The sequence below is a fragment of the Meriones unguiculatus genome, chromosome 16, assembly GCF_030254825.1.
Source record: "Meriones unguiculatus strain TT.TT164.6M chromosome 16, Bangor_MerUng_6.1, whole genome shotgun sequence".
In the NCBI taxonomy this organism is placed as follows: Eukaryota; Metazoa; Chordata; class Mammalia; order Rodentia; family Muridae; genus Meriones; species Meriones unguiculatus.
Window position 1 is genome coordinate 8,395,257 of NC_083363.1, and position 18,063 is coordinate 8,413,319.

Below are 18,063 nucleotides of genomic sequence, written 5' to 3' on the forward strand. Positions count from 1 at the left end.
GTGTTGGGGCTGGAGTGCAGCTGACCAAGCTGTGTCCCTATGATGGGGGTCCTGAGGAGGGAGAGGAACATGCTGCCTAGGAGCTTGGGACTTGGGCACTAACTTTGCTCCGGTACTTTTTTGAATAAACTGACATCAGGGAAGAACCCCTCTACAAAGGATGCTTTGCAAGTGTCCACTCCTGAGACCCTGAAAGAAAAAGGATGCCGCTTGTGCTTTTTGGAAGCGCAACATAAATATATTTCCATATAGATAAAAAAATACAATAAATAGGTGTTGGTCATGACATCAGGACTGCACAGTAGGGGAAGTATGTGTGGCTGGGGGAACTGGGGCTCTAGAGACTGCTAGGGCCCTATGTTTGAGGTAAAATGTGATAGCAACTGTCCCTTGAAGGCGGATTTCCTGCAGGACACAGGCTGGGAGCACCGAAATTGGGTGGTAGCCCTGGGCCTCAGCCTGAAGGACCCCAGGGTTACCTGAAACATGGCCACCAGTCACCGGGACTGTGGCTGGGGTATAGCCACCAGCTGGGGGAGGGGGGAAGAGCCAGCTCAGAGAGGGTGGAGAGGCATACAGGCATCTTCACCTGCCCCAGGACTGGAGAGGGCTGGGGGGCTGGGTGGGTCCTGCCTGCTGCTCATGCCTGCTGCTCATGCCCAGATGTTGGGGGTGGGGAGGGTGAGAGGCTTTGGGGTCCGGGATGACTTCAGCCAGTCCGCAGCTTCAGGACCCTGGAAAGGGGCTCTTTGGCGCTGGAGTAGATGAGGTATGAGCCGGCAGTGGTGTTAAAGGCCTCCCAGTCTCGACAGCCAAAGGTGGGGAGTTTGTGTACCGCCACGAAGCCCTCATAGCCTTGCCACCTGTAGAAGAGAGCGAGTCAGCTGGGTCCCCTTGGCACTGCTGCTCCCAGGGTCAAGTGGGAAACTGAGGCCCAGGAGAGAATCTGGCCCATTCAGAATCCCAAAGCTCCCTCACATCTACCTAGGAACCTGCTCCAGGCACCCTCAGTATTTGTGGGGGGCGGGTACAATCAGGAGGCCTGGCTATTCTTGTCTCGGCTCTGAGAACCAGGCTCACCCCAAGCACAGCACGCTCTGTGACGAGCCTTGACAACTACAGTCTTTGCTCTCCTGAGGTCAGCAGGTTCCCGTAGGTTTTCTTGTAAAAGGTCATGTTTTCCCTTGGTAGTTTCGTGGTCACAGGTGCCTGAGTGGTTGACTCCCAGATTAAAGGGAAGCAGTGGCTGATTTTCTTAAAGGGTTTTGACCCTCCAAACCAACAGACAAAGGCAAGCATGTCACCCTATGAGCACTAGCCATGCCATCCTGAGTACCTGGGCTCCATCAACGCAGCGACACACTGTGTGCTCCTGAGCATTTTTGCCCATAGGTTCAACCCATTGCCCTCGGTTGAAAGCATGTTTGTTGTGGGTCAGCGGGGTTTCCTGCACGTGCATGGCGAACAGCCGATTTTGAACAGTCCTGTGACCCCTCCTCCCCCACCTCCATCTTCCACATGTTTCAGGTAATACAAGGTCACCTTTGCTTTTCTTTTTCTATTTTTGTAGAAGGGTTTTATGTTTAGGTTTTTCTGTGTGTTGGTTTGTTTTTTGTTTTGTTTTGAGACAGGGTTTCTCTGTGTAGTCCTGGCTGCCCTGGAACTTGCTCTGTAAACCAGGCTGGCCTCAAACTCAGAGATATCCACCTGCCTCTGACTCCTGAGTGCTGGGATTAAAGGAGTGCACCACCATTGCCCAGCTCATTTGTGGTTTTTTAATCCATATAAAATTAATTTTTGCCCATGATATAAAGAGTGATAGTTTTGCTCTGTTCTAGATAATTCTATGAGATATTCTATAAACAACACATCCTTTCCCATTGACTTGCAGTTCAATAACTTATCAAATTAGGTGATTCTGGACTTCTAGCTGTTCTGGACTCTTTTCTATTCCTATTTATCTTGCAGTGTTGGGAAAGAAACCAGGGCTCGGGCATGGCAAGTAAGTGCTCTACCACGGAGCCATATTTCAGCTCGGTCACCTATCAATGTACGTTAGGCAAAACCCGTCCTAGTTTATTTACATGTTAGCAGGTCCTTCCTTTATTATTCCTGTGTGTGTGTAGGTCAGAGACAGACCTGAGGTGTCTTTCTCCATCACCCCCATCTTATTTCCTCAGGCTCTCTCAGTGAATCCAGAGCGCATTGATTTGGCTGGTCCAACTGGGCAAAGAGCTCCAGACACCTACTTATCTCTGTCTCCCCAGACCTGGGATTGCACAAATAGGCTGGCTTTTATGTGGGCACTGGATTTGAACTCGGCTCCTCGTTCAGTAAGCATTTTACTGGCTGAGACATCTCCCAAGCCTTTTCAGTATTATCTTTCAGGAGTTTCTTGTCCACCATTCTTTAAAAAAATATATATATATATATATACATATATATATTTCTTTTAAGTGTATTGCTTGTTTGTATGCAAGCACATTGTCTGCCTGGCTGGCACCCACAGAGGCCAGAAGAAGCTGTTGGATCCCTCTGGAATTGGAATTATGTATGGTTGTGAGTTACCATGTAGGTGCTGGGAACTGAATCAGGTTCTTCTGAAAGAGCAGCGTGTGCTCTTAGCCACTGAGCCATCTCTCCAGCTTCCCCTTCGACATACCCTCTGAAGTGGACTTTATCGTGTTCAAAAGGCTACAGCGATGGATCTGAAAGGTTTAGTAAGTGAACCCATAACTTTCCTAATAAACTCAAGGTAACTGAAGCATCTCAGGAGAGTGGAGGCCTGAAGAAATTGGTGAGTGTCAGGGAGGGAGGAGCTCATAAAGAGGTCTCAGACCCAGAAGTGAATTTAACCTAACGGCAGAACTAGACATGCTGTTATTTAAACTGCCCTAGCCCACAAGTGCAGAGACAAGCTGCATCGTATCGTTATGAAGTTATAGACTATAGGACGTCAGACAAACTTCACTTCTTGTTATAAACTGGAGCCTGAGCTGCAATCAGAATCCGGGAGGATGAAGAAATTCCAAGCCGGCCTCAGCTGCTCAACCCAGGACAACCCTCACTGTCCATCACCACCTCAGCAGATCAATATCTCAGATCCAAATATCCCAGATGCCTAAGCAAATCGGGAACCAGGCAGGCATCTCGGCATCGCCCTAGCTGTGACACTTAGATTAAAGAATTGTGCTGGCTACCACTGCTGCTGCCCAAGACAGTTCTGGAACTTTGAGCTTAGTTATGCAACCAACTAAGCAATAGAAGCCTTGCCAGGTAAGACGGCCAGTGTGGCTAGGGCCCTGAAAGAAGCCATTGGAGTGGTTAGACAATGTGACCCGGTGACTAGATGCAAAAACTGATGGCATGCTGGGAAGAGAACCAATAGCCCCCTCATGCGCAAACACTCAAAAAACTCCTAGAAAAAAAAATGCAAGGAGAGAGGGAAACCAGGAGGCACAAATTCCCACTTAGCATACCCATCTCTGTATCTTCAGCTGTCATTACTTGGGGGGTGTGGCCTGACGGGGTGTCCTCTAGCAGACAGCGCCTGGCATCAGATTCCCTGCCCTGGCCAGATCTGCCGTTCAAATTCCCTGCCCTTCAGCCTGATGGTCTTGAGTTGTTCTGAGCCAGGGGGTCACCTATGGGTGAAGGGGGAAGCCTCGCCACTATTCATTCTCCTTGAGGTGGGAGGATGAATGCTGGCCTGCGGCAGTCCTTACCTGTAAATAATACTGTTCACTGAGAAGGTGTTTCCATCGAAGGAATTCGCAACCACCAGGAAGTGATCTTCTCCCACTGAGAAGAACTCCCAGTCCAGTGCACTGAGGAGACAGAGCCAGGGTGAGGACACTGATGTGTGTAGAGTGACGCTTGCCTCATGTTGGATTCTGGTAAGGTGTCTCCTGAGTACGTCTCATTCTTTCACTCTGCAACTTCTTTGTTTTTAAGATCTCCTCTCTCTCTCTCTCTCTCTCTCTCTCTCTCTCTCTCTCTCTCTCTCTTTCTCTTTCTCTCTTTCTCTCTGTGTGTGTGTGTGTGTGAGTGTGTGAAGTACAATGCCCACAGAGGCCAGAAGAGGGCACCAGATCCCCCTGGAGTTGGTGTTACAGAGGGTTGAGGCCTACACCATGCAGGACCTGGAAACTGAATCCAAATCCTCTGGGCAAGCAGCAAGCACTCATAACCACTGAGCTGCCTCTTTAGCTCCTGGACAGCTGATTTCTAATCACAGCTCCTCCCCCATCCCCCGGCAGGCCTATTGGGTGCCTTAGTCTGAACTTCATTCTCGGCAGACACCCAGTTCCAGATGTGGGAGCCTGGCGTGGCCCGCTGACTCCCAGTGGCCACTGGGCCCAGAACCCACGGGCAGCTCCCACGAGAGTGGTTCTGGGTTGAGCTGGGCATAACTGTTTCCTCTTCTTTGTTCTTTGCCCCAGGAGTTATTTTTGTTTTTAAGTGGAAAAATTTGTCAAAAGTAAACATTGTGGTTATCTGCCAATCAAAAGATTGGGCCTAACAAGTAGAAAGTCCCTCCACCCTTCCTGACTGCCTTGTACCACAGCCACCTGTTTCTGGGGTAACCCCGTTTGTGCTGTGTGCTGCCTGCAGCATGATCCCCCTTGCACTTTTACAGCTGTGCATCCCCAAGCACACAGACAGCCTGTGTGTCCTGTGGTGCTAAAGATACCAACCTCAAAATTTTTACCTTACTGGTTGGCCTCACAGTTTTGTTTTTTTCTTTGAAGAGTCTCAGTTCCCTCAGTGTTCTGTCTCTGAGGCTGAGGAGTGCCTGGCACTCAGAGAGGGCTCTGAACGTCTCCAATAGCTCTCAAGGAATGAAGAACCGCGTGGGCGCTCCCGCTGCATTCTGGGTTGCCAAGCACTCTGGGCCTAGCCTGAGGCTCAGCCCCCTGGCTCTGCCCTGTGGACCATGGAGCTGCGGTTGCATTTTACTTGGGGCTAGTGAGAGTCCTCCCAGAGGAATGCCATGGGCGTGGGGACGGCTCTGCCCTCTCGGTGCTGACATGGGGCAGGTGGGACAGGGTGTGGCACTGCATGGTGAGAGGGTACATTTGCCGGGGCCCCTGGGCCTCCCTGATGCTTCCCCTTGTGTCATAACAAAGCCTTTCTCCTTGTGGAGGTGCTGGGCCTTCTCTCCGTGAACTCGCATCGCCTAGGCCTTGCTTGTTAAGAAGAAACCAGCTATATTCACAGGGCCAGCCATAGGGTAGGCCTCGTTATCATGGCTACCTGCTCTGGCCAGGTATCCCTGGAGGACGCTGGGGATGGCTCCGACAGGCCTTACCCATGCCGCCCACTCACAGACTCACTCTGCCCTTTCAACTCCCAGGTTGGTACCTGCAGGTGGGGATGTCCTGGAACTTGACGAAGGTCTGAGCCGTGACGTTCAGCTCGTAGATGACGGAACTGAGGACGTAGGAGTCATTTTGGGCCTGCATCTGCACGTCGTAGCTGTGGCTGTTTGCCACGGCGAGGAAGATCCTCTCGCCAATGTGGAAGACCTCCCAGTCTGCAGCGCCGAAAGTCTGGGGTGAATGAAGAGCAGGGGCCCAGTGAGGGTGGCTCCAGGCGCCATGCCACCACCATCACCACTGTGCCCAGTGACCCAGTGCCGGTTCTCTCGCTGAGGCCACCTGGATGCCAGCCATTCACCAGAGCCCGAGTTCCTCTGCCTACTTGCTCGAGGTCACTCAGCCCCGTAAGGTTCGAGGGGGGCGAGGAGGGCGCAGGGCAGTGACACGGACATGGAGACGGACACAGACCCTTTACCACAGACCTGAAGCTGTGCACACCCGTTTGAATGAGGGGCCTGAGCAAGGGAGAATGTTCCCAGAAAAGCTGAGACAATGACAGGGCACTCGTAAGTATGTGGCTGCCTAGGAAGACAGCAGGGCGGGAGGCCAGGGTGGGTGCTCTGTGGCTGATGGGCAGTACTCTACCAGTCTCCAGGAACCCCAAGCCACAGCCAGGGGCTTTGCAGTCTTAAATCTTGCTCACATCTGTGTCAGACACCCACACTTCACAATGTCGGAGAGGAGCTGCTGTGTCAGGGGGTAAAGGGGAAGCTCTGGAGTGTACGCAGATCAGGAGGTTGGAGCCTGTGGAAGCAGGAGGAGCTAGGGTCGGGAGCCACAGTCCATCAGAGGGCCTGTGGGGTCTCAGGGAGGCAACAGAAAGCTGCCCTGGTGTAAGGAAGGCTTAGGGTGCAGAACCTAAGGGAAACTGCCTGGGACTGAAAACAGAACTTAGAACACAGCAAAGCAAAGGCTAGAGAGCAAACTCCCAGAGGCTAATGGGACCAGCAGATAAGTGTTAGAGGCTCTACTCTCCTCGGAGGGAGAAAATGGGATATGTAATAATCACCACGTCCACTATTCAACGACACTCGTCCTATGGGGAACGGGGTGAACTTGGGTTTGGGCAACAGTTGACTCCTTGGGCCAGATTCTGCTGGGATTCTCATTGATGATGGGGACCTGAGCCCAGGGCAGGGATGTTCAAGCCACACAGCCAGAAGGAGCCCTCAGCTCTCTGAAGACACAGGCTGTCCCAGGCTGTTTGAGCTGGGGACCGAGGGAGCCATGCTGTAGATTGTCATCCAGATAGGCCAGTGGCACCTCCCGGCTTCAACTGATGCCTAGGGGCCTCCTGCTTGAGGGGCGTCTTGCACAGCCAGTGTGCAAAATGGTTCTGGAACTTCCAGGTGTGTGTCCCTATGTTCAAGTGTATATATACATGTATGTAGAGGTCAGAGGTCAACCTTGAGTATTATCCAGGAACCATTTACTTTTTATTTTTTTCAGAGAGAGGGTCTCTCTGTGAGACCTGGGGTTCATGGAGTAAGCTGTCAGTGAGCCTCAGTGATCACTTGTCTCTGTCTCTCTAGAACTTTACACACCTTTTTTTTTTTTTTTTTTTTTTGTAGCCCTGGCTGTCCTAGAACTTACTCTGTAGAGTAGGCTCGCCTGGAACTCAGAGATTTAGCTACCTGCCTTTGCCTCCCAAGTACTGGGATTAAAGGCGTGCACCACCACTGTCCGGTTCGCGCCTTTTTTATGGAGATTCTACGGACTTAAATGGCAGGTAAACACTTCATGCACTGAGCCATCTTCACAGCCCTCCTCTGTATGTTTTTACCTGCTCCTTGTCGGCACACTACCCCAAGAGTCCATGTTCCCTCACTGTTCGTGGTCTGGGGGCTTAGAAACAAAACCAACCAACAACAACAAAAACAGCTCCAAACAGAACATAACAGCATTCTCTCCATGGGCAGCAGAGGGCGCTAATACTCTCAGTGCTCAACCAAAAGGTAGTGGGCAAGAGCCAGCCTGGAATCCAAAGAGGAGGCTGTCCCGAGGATTGATCCAGAATGAGCCTGAGAGGCACAGAATGAGATTCTAGAGGAATGGCTAGGGGTCCAGAAGAAGTCCAGGACAGGGCCAAGGCTGCCTGAGGCTTTCTAGATCAGCATACCTTCTCACAGGGCTGTGTCTAGCTACAGGGGCCAGTCCAGGGCCACCCCACTTGGCCTACAGCACCTTCAGACTGCCAGATCCCCACCCAAGCACAGGCAGTCCAACTGTCATGGCATTGCTGCTTGCAAGTGCTGAGAAACCCATCACCCCCAACCACATGCCTGCTTGCATACTTGTGAACATACAGAGACACTGCTGCACTCATGTCCACAGCCCAAGCGTAAGTTCTCCTGGCACTGGAGGCCGGCAGCCGGGTACTCTCTGGGATAGGCGGCCTTCCCTGGCTCTCTCGGGGGAGTTCCCCCAGAGAGCAGCCTGGTGTCCAGGAATTGGGTGTGTGCCACTCGAGTACCTTGGCAGGATAATGGCACTTCCAGGAGCTGCTGCCAGGAGCACCTGGCATCCCACAGCTCCCGTTAGGGTGGGCAGGCACTCTGCCATCAACAGATTAGCTGATGGACAAAAGATACCCTGGGCCTGCCTTTGATGGGGGAAAGAATGAGGATGTTTTTGTGGTCCAGGAGAGGAGGGAAGGCAGGTGCATGGCCAGGGCTCTCTCAGCAGCCTGGGGAAAGCAGTCAATCAGAAGCCCTGGGGGTTACTGACCCCTCACTGTGGGCACTCAGGCCAGGTAGGCACCCAATGCTGAGGTCCCTGAGCATAGCACACTCCCTGGCCAACTCCCTGTGAGCTCTTGTCTAAAGGTCTCCCCCAAATCAGGTGCCGTCCAAACCTGCATGGCCAGGGCCAGCGTCTGTTTCTGTGAATGCAGAAGTCACAGGTGTGTTGTGGTCTTTACGTAGCCCAGGCCAGCATCGTCTGAGGGCCGTCCAGGTGCTGCTGGCCTGAGGGACACTTGCAGACCACACCTACTTCACAGACGAGCAAACCAAGGCAGGGAGGCATAACTTGTGCTCAGGCCCCAAGGGTATATCCATGCTGGGGCATGTTCACATGCAAGTATCTGGCAGCGATGGTCCTCATCGTCAGGATTCACACAGCATCATATTGACATGTCTGATGTGGTCCTCGTCCTCACATACCTTACTGATAGTCCCCAAACCACAGAGCATTGGAGGCTGCAAGACCAAAGTCTTCCACAAACTCAAGAAGTAAGTTCCTACCTGCATGTCACCCAAAGCCAGCTCGGAGGCTTGCATGACTGGTCTGTGTGCTTTTCCACATACTTGGTGACCGCGTTCCCCACTCCTCAGGGGCTGAGGATTGAACCTAGGGCCTGTGTGTGCTTTGCAAACCCTCTACTGTGAGACATATCCAATTCCAGACTCCAGAGCACACTTTGATTGCAAGGCCCGTTCTAGAACCCTCCGGGCAGGTGAATGGGAAGCAAAGGGCCTGGCCTTGCTGTCGCCACCTTGGGACTGGTGTTGTGGGCCAAAGTAGTGAAGGTGCTAAGACTACCTGCCACTATCCCTTGGCGCTCTGAGGCCCCGTATGAACAGCTGGTGATGGGGAGGTTCTCTTTCGCTTTAGGATCCTTGGTGCAAAATGGCGGTATTGATGGCTGCAAGCTTCTGGGAACAGGATGGGGGGAGGCATGGTTTCATGAGAAGGAAAATACATAGAAAAAACAGTGCGGGCATGGGGTGGCTCTCAATAGTGTCCAGATGAGCCTGTGTCAGCATGCATGCAAGCATGTGTGTATGTGTATTGTCTCCTGCCCTTTCTGAGGCCTCGGCAGGAGAAGTTGGGATGTGGTTGGTCCTTTCTGTCTCCTGTGTCTCTGTGGGCCCTGCTGTTTTTGTTACCCAGGCTTCATGTCCCACCCCCCTCCCCTCCAACAGCTCTCTGCACACTATCTCTGTCCCCACCCCTTCACCAGTCCAGGATTCAAGGTTTCTCTCCTGCTTAACCGCTGCCCCTCTCTAGCTCCAGGGAACTTCAGGGCCAGCCCGTGTACCCTCTTCTGGTTGTGTCTGCTCACACTCCCACTAGCAGCATGTGGTGTCAGTTGTCATCTCCTGCCCTACTAGGAAGCCATTATCTCTTGGCTGTTGTGGCCTGAATGTGGTGTGTCCCCACAAACTCACACAGAGGCTTGGAACCCCATTTAGCTGGGAAGATTGCCAGGCCTGTCTGGGTCATGGGCAAAAGTGTCATTGTTTGAGGTCAGGAAAGCATGCTGGTATACACAATGGCAGTCCTCTTGCTTTGTCTCTTCCACCTTCTTCCACTCACCCTTCCACTTTCTGCCCTGTGAGGAGGCAGCACTTTGCTCTTGCCAAAAGCCAGGCTGAGGCAAGCTTTGCTCTTGAGCTTCCCGCCTCTGGACCAGTGAGCCAAGTAAACTTTATAAGTTACCCCACCTCAGGCTCAAAATCATGGGCGCCCAAAAGGAAGGCTCTGGAATTTCCAATGTGAGGCTTCAGAGACTGGAGGGTGTGGCTAAAGAATGTTCCACGCTAACTGTCCCCCACCCCCACTGAGGCAGCCATTCTCTGGGCTCTAAGATCCCAGATGCCTGGAGCTTCCCTTTGAACCATTGCGCTTACCCGTGGTGCTGTGGGAGGGCCTGCCCTATGGAGAGGAGCTTGCCAGGTTTGAGTCCCTGCACCACAGACCCTTCCAGAAAGGCATGCCCTGCAGATGTGGGTGAGTCCCCACAGCTTGCAGGTATGTTCAGAGTACGCAGTTTAATTTGCTTCAAAGCTCACGTTCGTGACATTGCAAAATGGAAACGGCTGAAAGGATTTAAGCCAAAGAAGAGAGACATTGGCAAAGCATGAAAGTGGACTTCTGTGGGTTCTGAGGAGTTTTGGGGGGGGGCGGTGAGTGCTGCTTGTGAGGGCAGCCTGCAGCCTGGGCAGGGCGGAGCCAGTCCATCCTATCTGCCTTTTCCCTGGTGATGCCCTGGTGGCTTCCAGGTGCATGGCCTCTGCACCCTGCCCTCTGCTGTTCCAGCCAAGAGGCGTCAAAGTCAAAAGGGGATACTATGTCTACCCCAACCCGATCCCCTCTACCCCTAGTCGGTGACAAATTGCCTTGTTACACCAGATCTGGAGACCCACAGACACTGATCAGAGAAGGGGAGTTTGGGCCCATGGAGAGGCCTGCTGTGGGAATGGCTCAGACTCAACTGACAGCCAGGCTTTCCCCTTGGAGGGGCAGGTGAATGGAAGCCTCGAGGGCTCAGACGACCTGAGAGGACACCTGGCCTTGTAGCATACAGACGGGACAGGCCCTGGGGTCTAGGGCCACGCCAGGCCGGCTCTCGCATAGCCCTGCCCCTTGGTCACCCCGTGCAGCCCGCACATGCTGCAGATCAGGTGTCCGCAGAACTCGGGCTTCTCACCAGGAAGGACTGGAAGAGCTGGAAGGCGCCGACGAGCCAGATGTAGAGATGCGAGTGCACCTGGGTGGAGGTGCCGTTGAAGGTGTTGGCCACCACGAGGAAGGAGTAGGGCCCCACGGTGAAGAACTCCCAGTCGTAGGCTCCGGACGTGGCAATGGACTGATGGGTTTCAAAGAGCTGGCTGCTGGGGTTCCACCTGTAGACCACGCTGTCGATGTTGTGATTGTCCCCTGGAACCAAGGTCAGTGCTGGGGGAAGGGGAGCTGCTGGGCGTCACAGTGCCTTGCAGGACACAGCTTGTCCGGGGCACAGACGGCTACTACTCACGTTCCCTGCATGCCTAAGTCTCTCCCTTACCTCATCCATCAGGCAGCCTCTGGGCTTGCACACCTACTGCTCCCGGAAGAAAAAAGCCTGTGGGTCCAGATAGCCCACAGGCCCACAGCGGCCCTTCCCCACCTAAGCCCCACTCACCTCCAGCCTCACCTCCTGCCCTGGCCCTATCCTGCCCCAACAGATCAGACTTTCTCTTATTAATCTTTGCCTGGACCCTCTCCTCCATGGTGCTCCCTGGAAGTCTTCCATGAGTCGTGCTCCCCAGATGTCTCGTCTTCGTGGTACTCTAGGGAAGCCCTCCCCTGAGGTTCTCCCCCCTGATGCTACTTGGATGCATCTCCTGTGGTGGTCCCTAGAGGTCCTCCCCTGTGATCCTCCCTTCGTGGTGCTCCGTAGAGGAGAGGGACCAACCTCTAGGACTGCTCTCTCACAGCTCTTCCTAGAAGGTTCCCTCCCCCCCGTCCTCCTCTCCAGTGCTCGCTCTATGGTTAGGGTCTTGGGCTCCCCTACGCCCTGAGTGCAATGGCTGAAGCTTTACCCACCAGGCTGCCCGGTGAGCTTCAGACTTGGGTGGATCCTGGGCTGTGGAATCTCCGGAGGGCTGTCTCAGAGCAGCCCTGCAGCTGCGCCCTGAGACATCCATCCTTGAATTCAGAAGACTTGACCACTGTCAGACACCAGCTTTCCCAGCTGGTCCAGGCTGAGCCACCTGCTCTGACACTATGGAGTCTACGCCAGATGGCTGAGTTTGTTCTCAGGGAAGCAGCGATGACAGCTTCCACCCTGGCTCCCTCTATGGCCGCACCCCCATTGACATTAATGCTGCCTCTGCAACCCTGGCTATGGTCAGTGTGCACCTGCTAGCCGAGCTGACTCCTCCTCCTCAAACTTGGGGGTGAAATTGCTGGATACAGTCCATGCTGGGGCTCCGTAGCTTCTCAGGGACCACATGGCTTCCCTGCTCTCCTAACCTAGGTGATCCGCAGCTGTCATGCAGTTTATGCGGACTACCTCTGACCACACAGTTCAGGAGTGACCTGTGGGAAATGGGCCACGCATGACTTAGTTGTTGCACTTATGTACATGTGACACATCCGTATGGAGGCCAGAGGCCAACCTCCGGTGTCATTTCTCAGGGATAAGGTCTCTCAGTGGCCCAGGGGTCACTGGTCAGGCTACCCTGGCTACAGCATGTCCCCGAAACCTCTACCCCAATGCTGGGCTTACAAAGGCATGCCACCATGCCTAGCTATTTCTCATAGGTTGTGGGTGTCAAACTCCTGCTTGTAAGACAAGCACCTTACTGACAGCACAGTCCCTGCGTACGAACTATGGAATGCTTTCCTTCCAGGTCAAAGGCCACATCTGTCCTACCTTCTCGATGGTTGGCTACCACCAGGAAGTGCTCTCCGTCCACCTTAAAGGCCTCCCAGTCACGGGCACTGTGGGTGGCGATCCTCTGGTAAAGGGTGAACTTCAGCTTTCTGGGGCTCCACTTGTAGATGACGGAGAACTCCTGACCCCTCTCATTTGGCCCAAAGTTAGCCACTGCCAGGAAGATCTGAAAGGGAAGCATTATCTTACGTTGGCAGTAGACCAGGGGCCCAATCTGCAGGATCCTGAAGCTCAGCATCTCTCCCACATCCACAGGGAAGGGTGTGGGACAGACAGCACCATGGTGCTAAGGCGTGCTCAGAGCTCTGTGTTGCACGGTTCTGTGGCTCTCCCAGGGACAGAAAGCACGGTTTTCAGTTCACAGGTGACACGTGTGCATTGCTCACATGCAAATGAAAGCATGCATTCATTTAGGGACAAAATGCCTCCTTGTTTTTCTGTTTCCCAATATTTCTTAAATGCAAAATTAAATATATATTTTTTTAATCACAAAGAAAATGAGAAACTGTCAGATGTCATTAGGGAAAACTTACCAGTAACACTGCCACCGCTCTGAACCTGGACACAGTGGGTTTTACCTGTTTCATCCCGTGTCAGGAACGGGCCTTCTGCTGGGCCAGAGCTTTTGGAGACAGCCACACAATGCTGTCTCCAGGACAATGTCCTGCTGTGCAGGCTGCAAGAATTGGGAAGGAAACGTTCCCTTCTCCTGGCATGGGGCCAGTGCCCTCTCCCTGTACAGAGCCTCTGCTCACTCCAGCCCGGGTGGAAGGAACTGCCGAGGCCAATTCTCCAGCCCTTGGCCTCTAGGGACCTGGTACTGACATCCATTTACACATTTTGTGTGGCCAGCTTAGAGTGAGAAGTAAGATGGTCACTCTGCAATGCCTTCTCCATGTTGACTGGCACAGTGAGGTCACTCTGTTATCTAACCGTTAGTGTGTTTTTGTTGTTTTGTTTGAAACACGGTCTCATGTAGCCCAGGCTGGTCTCAAACTCTCTATGTAGCTTTGGATGATTTTGAACGTTCGATTCCCCCTGCCTCCATTCCCCGAGTGCTAGCATTATAAGCGTGAGCCATCATGCCCAGTTTATGCAGCGCTGGGAACCGAACTCGGGGATCTGTGCACGCTAGGCGAGCGCTCTACCAACCAAGCCACCTTCCCAGCTCTCATCTGAGCAGCTTTGGCTTGTAGTGAATTAGCAGTGAACGAGACACACTTTCAAGCTGGCACCACCTTTGCCTTGTAGGATGTTAAGAAAACTGCGTGTGGGCACATGCCTACAGCCTGTGACTTTGAGCCATTATCCCTCCTACCAAGGGCTTGGAACCCTGAGAGATGCTTCGACCTGCAGAGCGTGCAGGAGTTCCAGCCTGCGGGCCGCACGGAGACGCTCATCGACGAGGAAGGGGAAGTCACCTGTGCGGACTTGCCTTTTTCCCAATGGTGAAGTGTCGCCAGGACTGTGCCTGGTGTGTGGCGATGTTCTGATAGGAGACAAATTTCCCATCCGTCCATTTGTAGATGGCCGATCTGGCCTTCCGGTTGGCTGTGGCTGCAAAGAGCCCCACGCCGGGGATGCTGAACACCTCGATGCCCAGGGTCTCTGAGTTGGTGTGCAGGTTCTGGTGCTCCTCCACATAGTCCAGCTTGGTCTTGGCTTAGAATGGGAGGATGGGGACCTAGTCAGTGTGCATAGGAATGGAGCTGGGGGCTCTCTCGGGAGTCACTTCTGGGGCCCTGCCTCGACTTGGCTCCTAGGCCTGTGCCCAGAGCCCTGGGATTTATGAAAAAAATTTTTCCCTTGGACCCAATTTTATCCTTGTGGGAAAGGCCCATTAATGGGAGGCTGCTCATGTCCACTAGGGGTCTGTGCAGCCCCACATTCAAACAGGATAGAAGGGAGGTCTAAGCATGCACTCTCCCAGCCATTAGCTAGCCATCAGGGGAGAGCTGATGAGAGAGGCCAGCCACACGGCCCCCACGTCACAGCCAGGATGTGAGTATTTCTAGATTGAACACGCAGGCTTGATACTCTTTCTGGAGTTCTGAGGACATCTCTGAATGAGGCTGGACATGCCCGTTCTGAGGAGGAGGACATCCTGGCTTGCCTGGGCTGTTCTGGTGGCTGTCCGTTCTCTGAAGTGGCCCTTAATCAGCCATTCGTGCTATCCTTTTCCCACAGCCAGCTGCTCTATGTGCTTAGGATATCACAGGGTATGAATTCTGGGCCCAGTCTCACCTGCCAACACGGAGACCCACTCACTGCCCACACACAGGTATAGGCCCTTTCGGGCGGCATCGAACCAGAACTGGGCATCCTCTGCCTTGGTGCATGGTGGCCGGGATCCCAGGGTTACTTTCATGTCAGCTTCTGTGGGAAAGAGCAGGCGAAAGCGTCCAGCATATCAGAAATCTGGGCAAGAGGTTCAAGCCTGCTGGTTCTGTCTTTGTATGTGGCTGAAGGGGGCCCCTGATGGCACAGGTCACTCGACATAGGGTGGATAGTCCCAGGGCCTCAACTGTGATGTCCCCCGTGTGGCTAGCTGTCCTCACCCACCTTCTGCCTGGAGGCAGGTCTCTCTGTCCCTTTGCTGTCACCCCATGGACGTCCTCAATAACTGTACACTTCCCAGGGAGCCTGCCTTTTCTCATGGGCAGCATTCTTGGATTTGCATTTTGATCTCATCACTTCTAGAACCAACATCTGTCTCGTGTCAGACCCCCTGGCTTTATAGGGACAGCTCCATCAGTGTCGGACAGCTGTGTAACACCCTAAAGCCTAAATGTCCGACACACTCAGATGGGGACTTCCTTTATTTATGATGTAAGAGCCACAAGTTTTGGGGGCCTGGCTGTCCTTTATCTCATCTTCTTTCCACTGAGCAAGGTTATACGTAGTTAGGAAAGGATTCTCAGATTCTGTAAAGCAGGGAGGTAGTTTTTTTTTGTTGTTGTTGTTTTTGTTTTGTTTTTAATAAACAGCCTAACATTGCATCTTAACACTAGGACTGAACAGATATGAACCTGAGAGAGCACATCCAGGAAATGCCATGGGATAAAGGATTGGTGGGAAACTGAGCTAGGTCTTGGCATGGGCTGGGCTGAGGGTAGAATGAGCAGGAGGGAGTGGCTGACCAGGGGTCCAGAGGAGGAAATCTTCCTAATTTTAGCCATGACTTCCATCTGCCAAGCAGACCAAGAAATGCACAGCCTGTGGGCTGTCCAAGCACAGCCCTTCAAGGGAGGGACAGGTTGGTGGTTCTGGCCTTTCTGATGGCTCTGAGAATTCTGGCCACTGTGACAACTGCCCGTGTGCCACAGAGAGGGACACAATGGAGAGGCTGAGATGGGAGCCTCGGGTGTTGCCAGCGTGGGAAGCAAGCCACGGCTACTAACCATAGGGATATTTCAGCACCTCGTTATCGTCAGGCTTCTCTGTGAGCCTCTTCAGCACCCGGGGAATGGACAGCTCAGCCAGCCTGGCGTTCCTGCTGGGACACAGCTTTGGGGTGGCGTCTGAGCCAGGCAGCAGAACCAGTTGCCTTATCACGCCCTGCAGAGGGAGAAAGTGAGGCGCCACTGGGGTCTGCCCTTACTGGGAACCTTGCTGCCTAGCCTGCAGAGTGAGAAGGGGTCTGCATGGAGTTTTATTGGAAAGTCACTGGGAGTGATGGCAGAAAACTGCTTACTGTTTTTAGCAAGGAAGGGACAGTCCATGTGAACTAGAGTGACCTTTCCACCTGCCCCAGCTTTTCTTCCATCTCTTCCTTCACCATTCATTCACCATTAATTCATTCACTTATCTATCTATCTGCCTGCCTGCCTGTCTGTCTATCTATCTATCTATCTATCCATCCATCTATCTACTTACATACCTTTCTACTTATCCAGCTATCCATGTATTTACCCACTTACTAACTTGTCCTTCTGCCCAGCCACCCAGGCAATTCATTAATAATCCATCACTCAGTCCACCTACCTATTCATCCATCTAGCCTTCCACTTGTCCACCTACACATCCATCCATCCATCCATCCGGCTATTCAGCCATCAACTCATGCACACGTATATCCATCCATCTGTCTATCCATTCACCCATTCATCCATGCATGCATGCATCCATCCATCAATCCATGCATCTAGTCACCTATTTGTTCTTCCATTTGCCCATTCAAACATAACACAAAAACACTTCCACAGAGTAAATACTATGTACCAGTAAATACTATGTCTGGTATGGTTCCAGACACTGAGGACACCACAGAGAACTGTAGATGTTAGCTATGGAGTAGATTCTGGATACTAACCTAGCAGTGAGAACATCACAGGTGATAAATGTGTGAGTGGATGGATGGATGGGTGGCTGGGTGGCTGGGTGGCTAGGTAGGTGGATGGGTTTATGCTTGGATAATGGATGGATAGCTATGTGGATGGATGGATGAGTAGAAGTATGAGAGGGCATATTGGTGGATGGGTGTGTAGTTGAGAAGATAAATGAGTGGATAGATGGGTAGATCAATAGATGGATGGGTACTTAGGCAGGTGGATGGATGGATGATGGCTATGTGGATGGATGGATAGCTATGTGGATGGATGGATGGATGGATGGATGGATGGATGGAGCAGACAAAGAGCAGGGCCAGAAAGACTGGGTTCAAGCATCAGTTTGCCAGAGTGTTGAAGACAGGCTTCCATGGTAGGAGGACCTGTGAGCAGGAACCCAAGAGTCTCACAGGAGAGTGTGCTAGAAAATAGGAATAACCAGCGTGAGGGCCCTGTGGTAGACTCCAGGACACCTTTGTGTTCCTGGTTCTCACTTAGCATAGATGGTGATCTATCATTTTAAAGCATGTGACAGGCTGTCCCTATGGGGGAGGGGTGCTGCCAGCAGCCCCTCTACACTCACTGTGAATAGGCCTTTGTTTCTCTTCCGGCTGCCAATGAAGAACTGGGCTCTTCTGACCGATAGGGTGGGTGGGAAGGGAACGTCAGCCATTCTGCAACATGAGTGGACAGTGCTAGTACCAAAAAAGAACAAGGCCACACCTGTTTTGCTTATAAAGGTAGGGGATGGGTCTCACACGGGGAACAAGTGAGCATCCTGGGGCAGCTGTGACCACAGGCTGCATAGCAGTTAGAGGCCCGGAGCCTGCGGAGCTGAGGTCCTGAGGCGGAGGAGGACCCCTCAGCTCCTTTGGCTCTAGTGGCCCCAGGTTTCCCAGCTGTGGCTGCGTGTCTCTACCTCCATCTCCCTTCCATTACATCTGAGCACGCTTGCATCTCTGGTCTCTGTCTCCCCCACCAGGACTTTTCTAATCCAGCCAACATCATCTTGACGTGGTTGAAGACCCACTTGGCAGGTAAAGGCATAATCATAGCCCCCAGTAGACATGAGCTGGGCCATGTTACCCCAGGACAATTTTTTTTTCTACTTCATGGTGAACCTCAAGGGCCCTTCCCTATATCAGGGCTCCAGCCTATGCAGCCACTGTGTGTTTTCACACACATACAC

The 18,063-nt window shown here is 52.8% G+C and overlaps 1 protein-coding gene across 1 annotated transcript in view; it reads right to left on the bottom strand.

Annotated features, from left to right (window-relative positions):
* Window positions 1–221: 221 nt before the first annotated feature.
* Tspear (thrombospondin type laminin G domain and EAR repeats) overlaps window positions 222–18,063 on the bottom strand; it is a 186,818-nt gene continuing 168,976 nt past the window's right edge. Inside the window, exons 4-12 of the mRNA XM_060369265.1 lie at window positions 17,458–17,548; window positions 15,948–16,104; window positions 14,791–14,922; window positions 13,982–14,208; window positions 12,526–12,712; window positions 10,816–11,045; window positions 5,365–5,552; window positions 3,726–3,827; window positions 222–863 (exon numbers count right to left, since the gene is read on the bottom strand). Of these exons, the coding sequence (XP_060225248.1) occupies window positions 710–863; window positions 3,726–3,827; window positions 5,365–5,552; window positions 10,816–11,045; window positions 12,526–12,712; window positions 13,982–14,208; window positions 14,791–14,922; window positions 15,948–16,104; window positions 17,458–17,548 (1,468 nt within the window). The 3' untranslated portion in view covers window positions 222–709. The remainder of the gene's footprint in view (window positions 864–3,725; window positions 3,828–5,364; window positions 5,553–10,815; window positions 11,046–12,525; window positions 12,713–13,981; window positions 14,209–14,790; window positions 14,923–15,947; window positions 16,105–17,457; window positions 17,549–18,063) is intronic.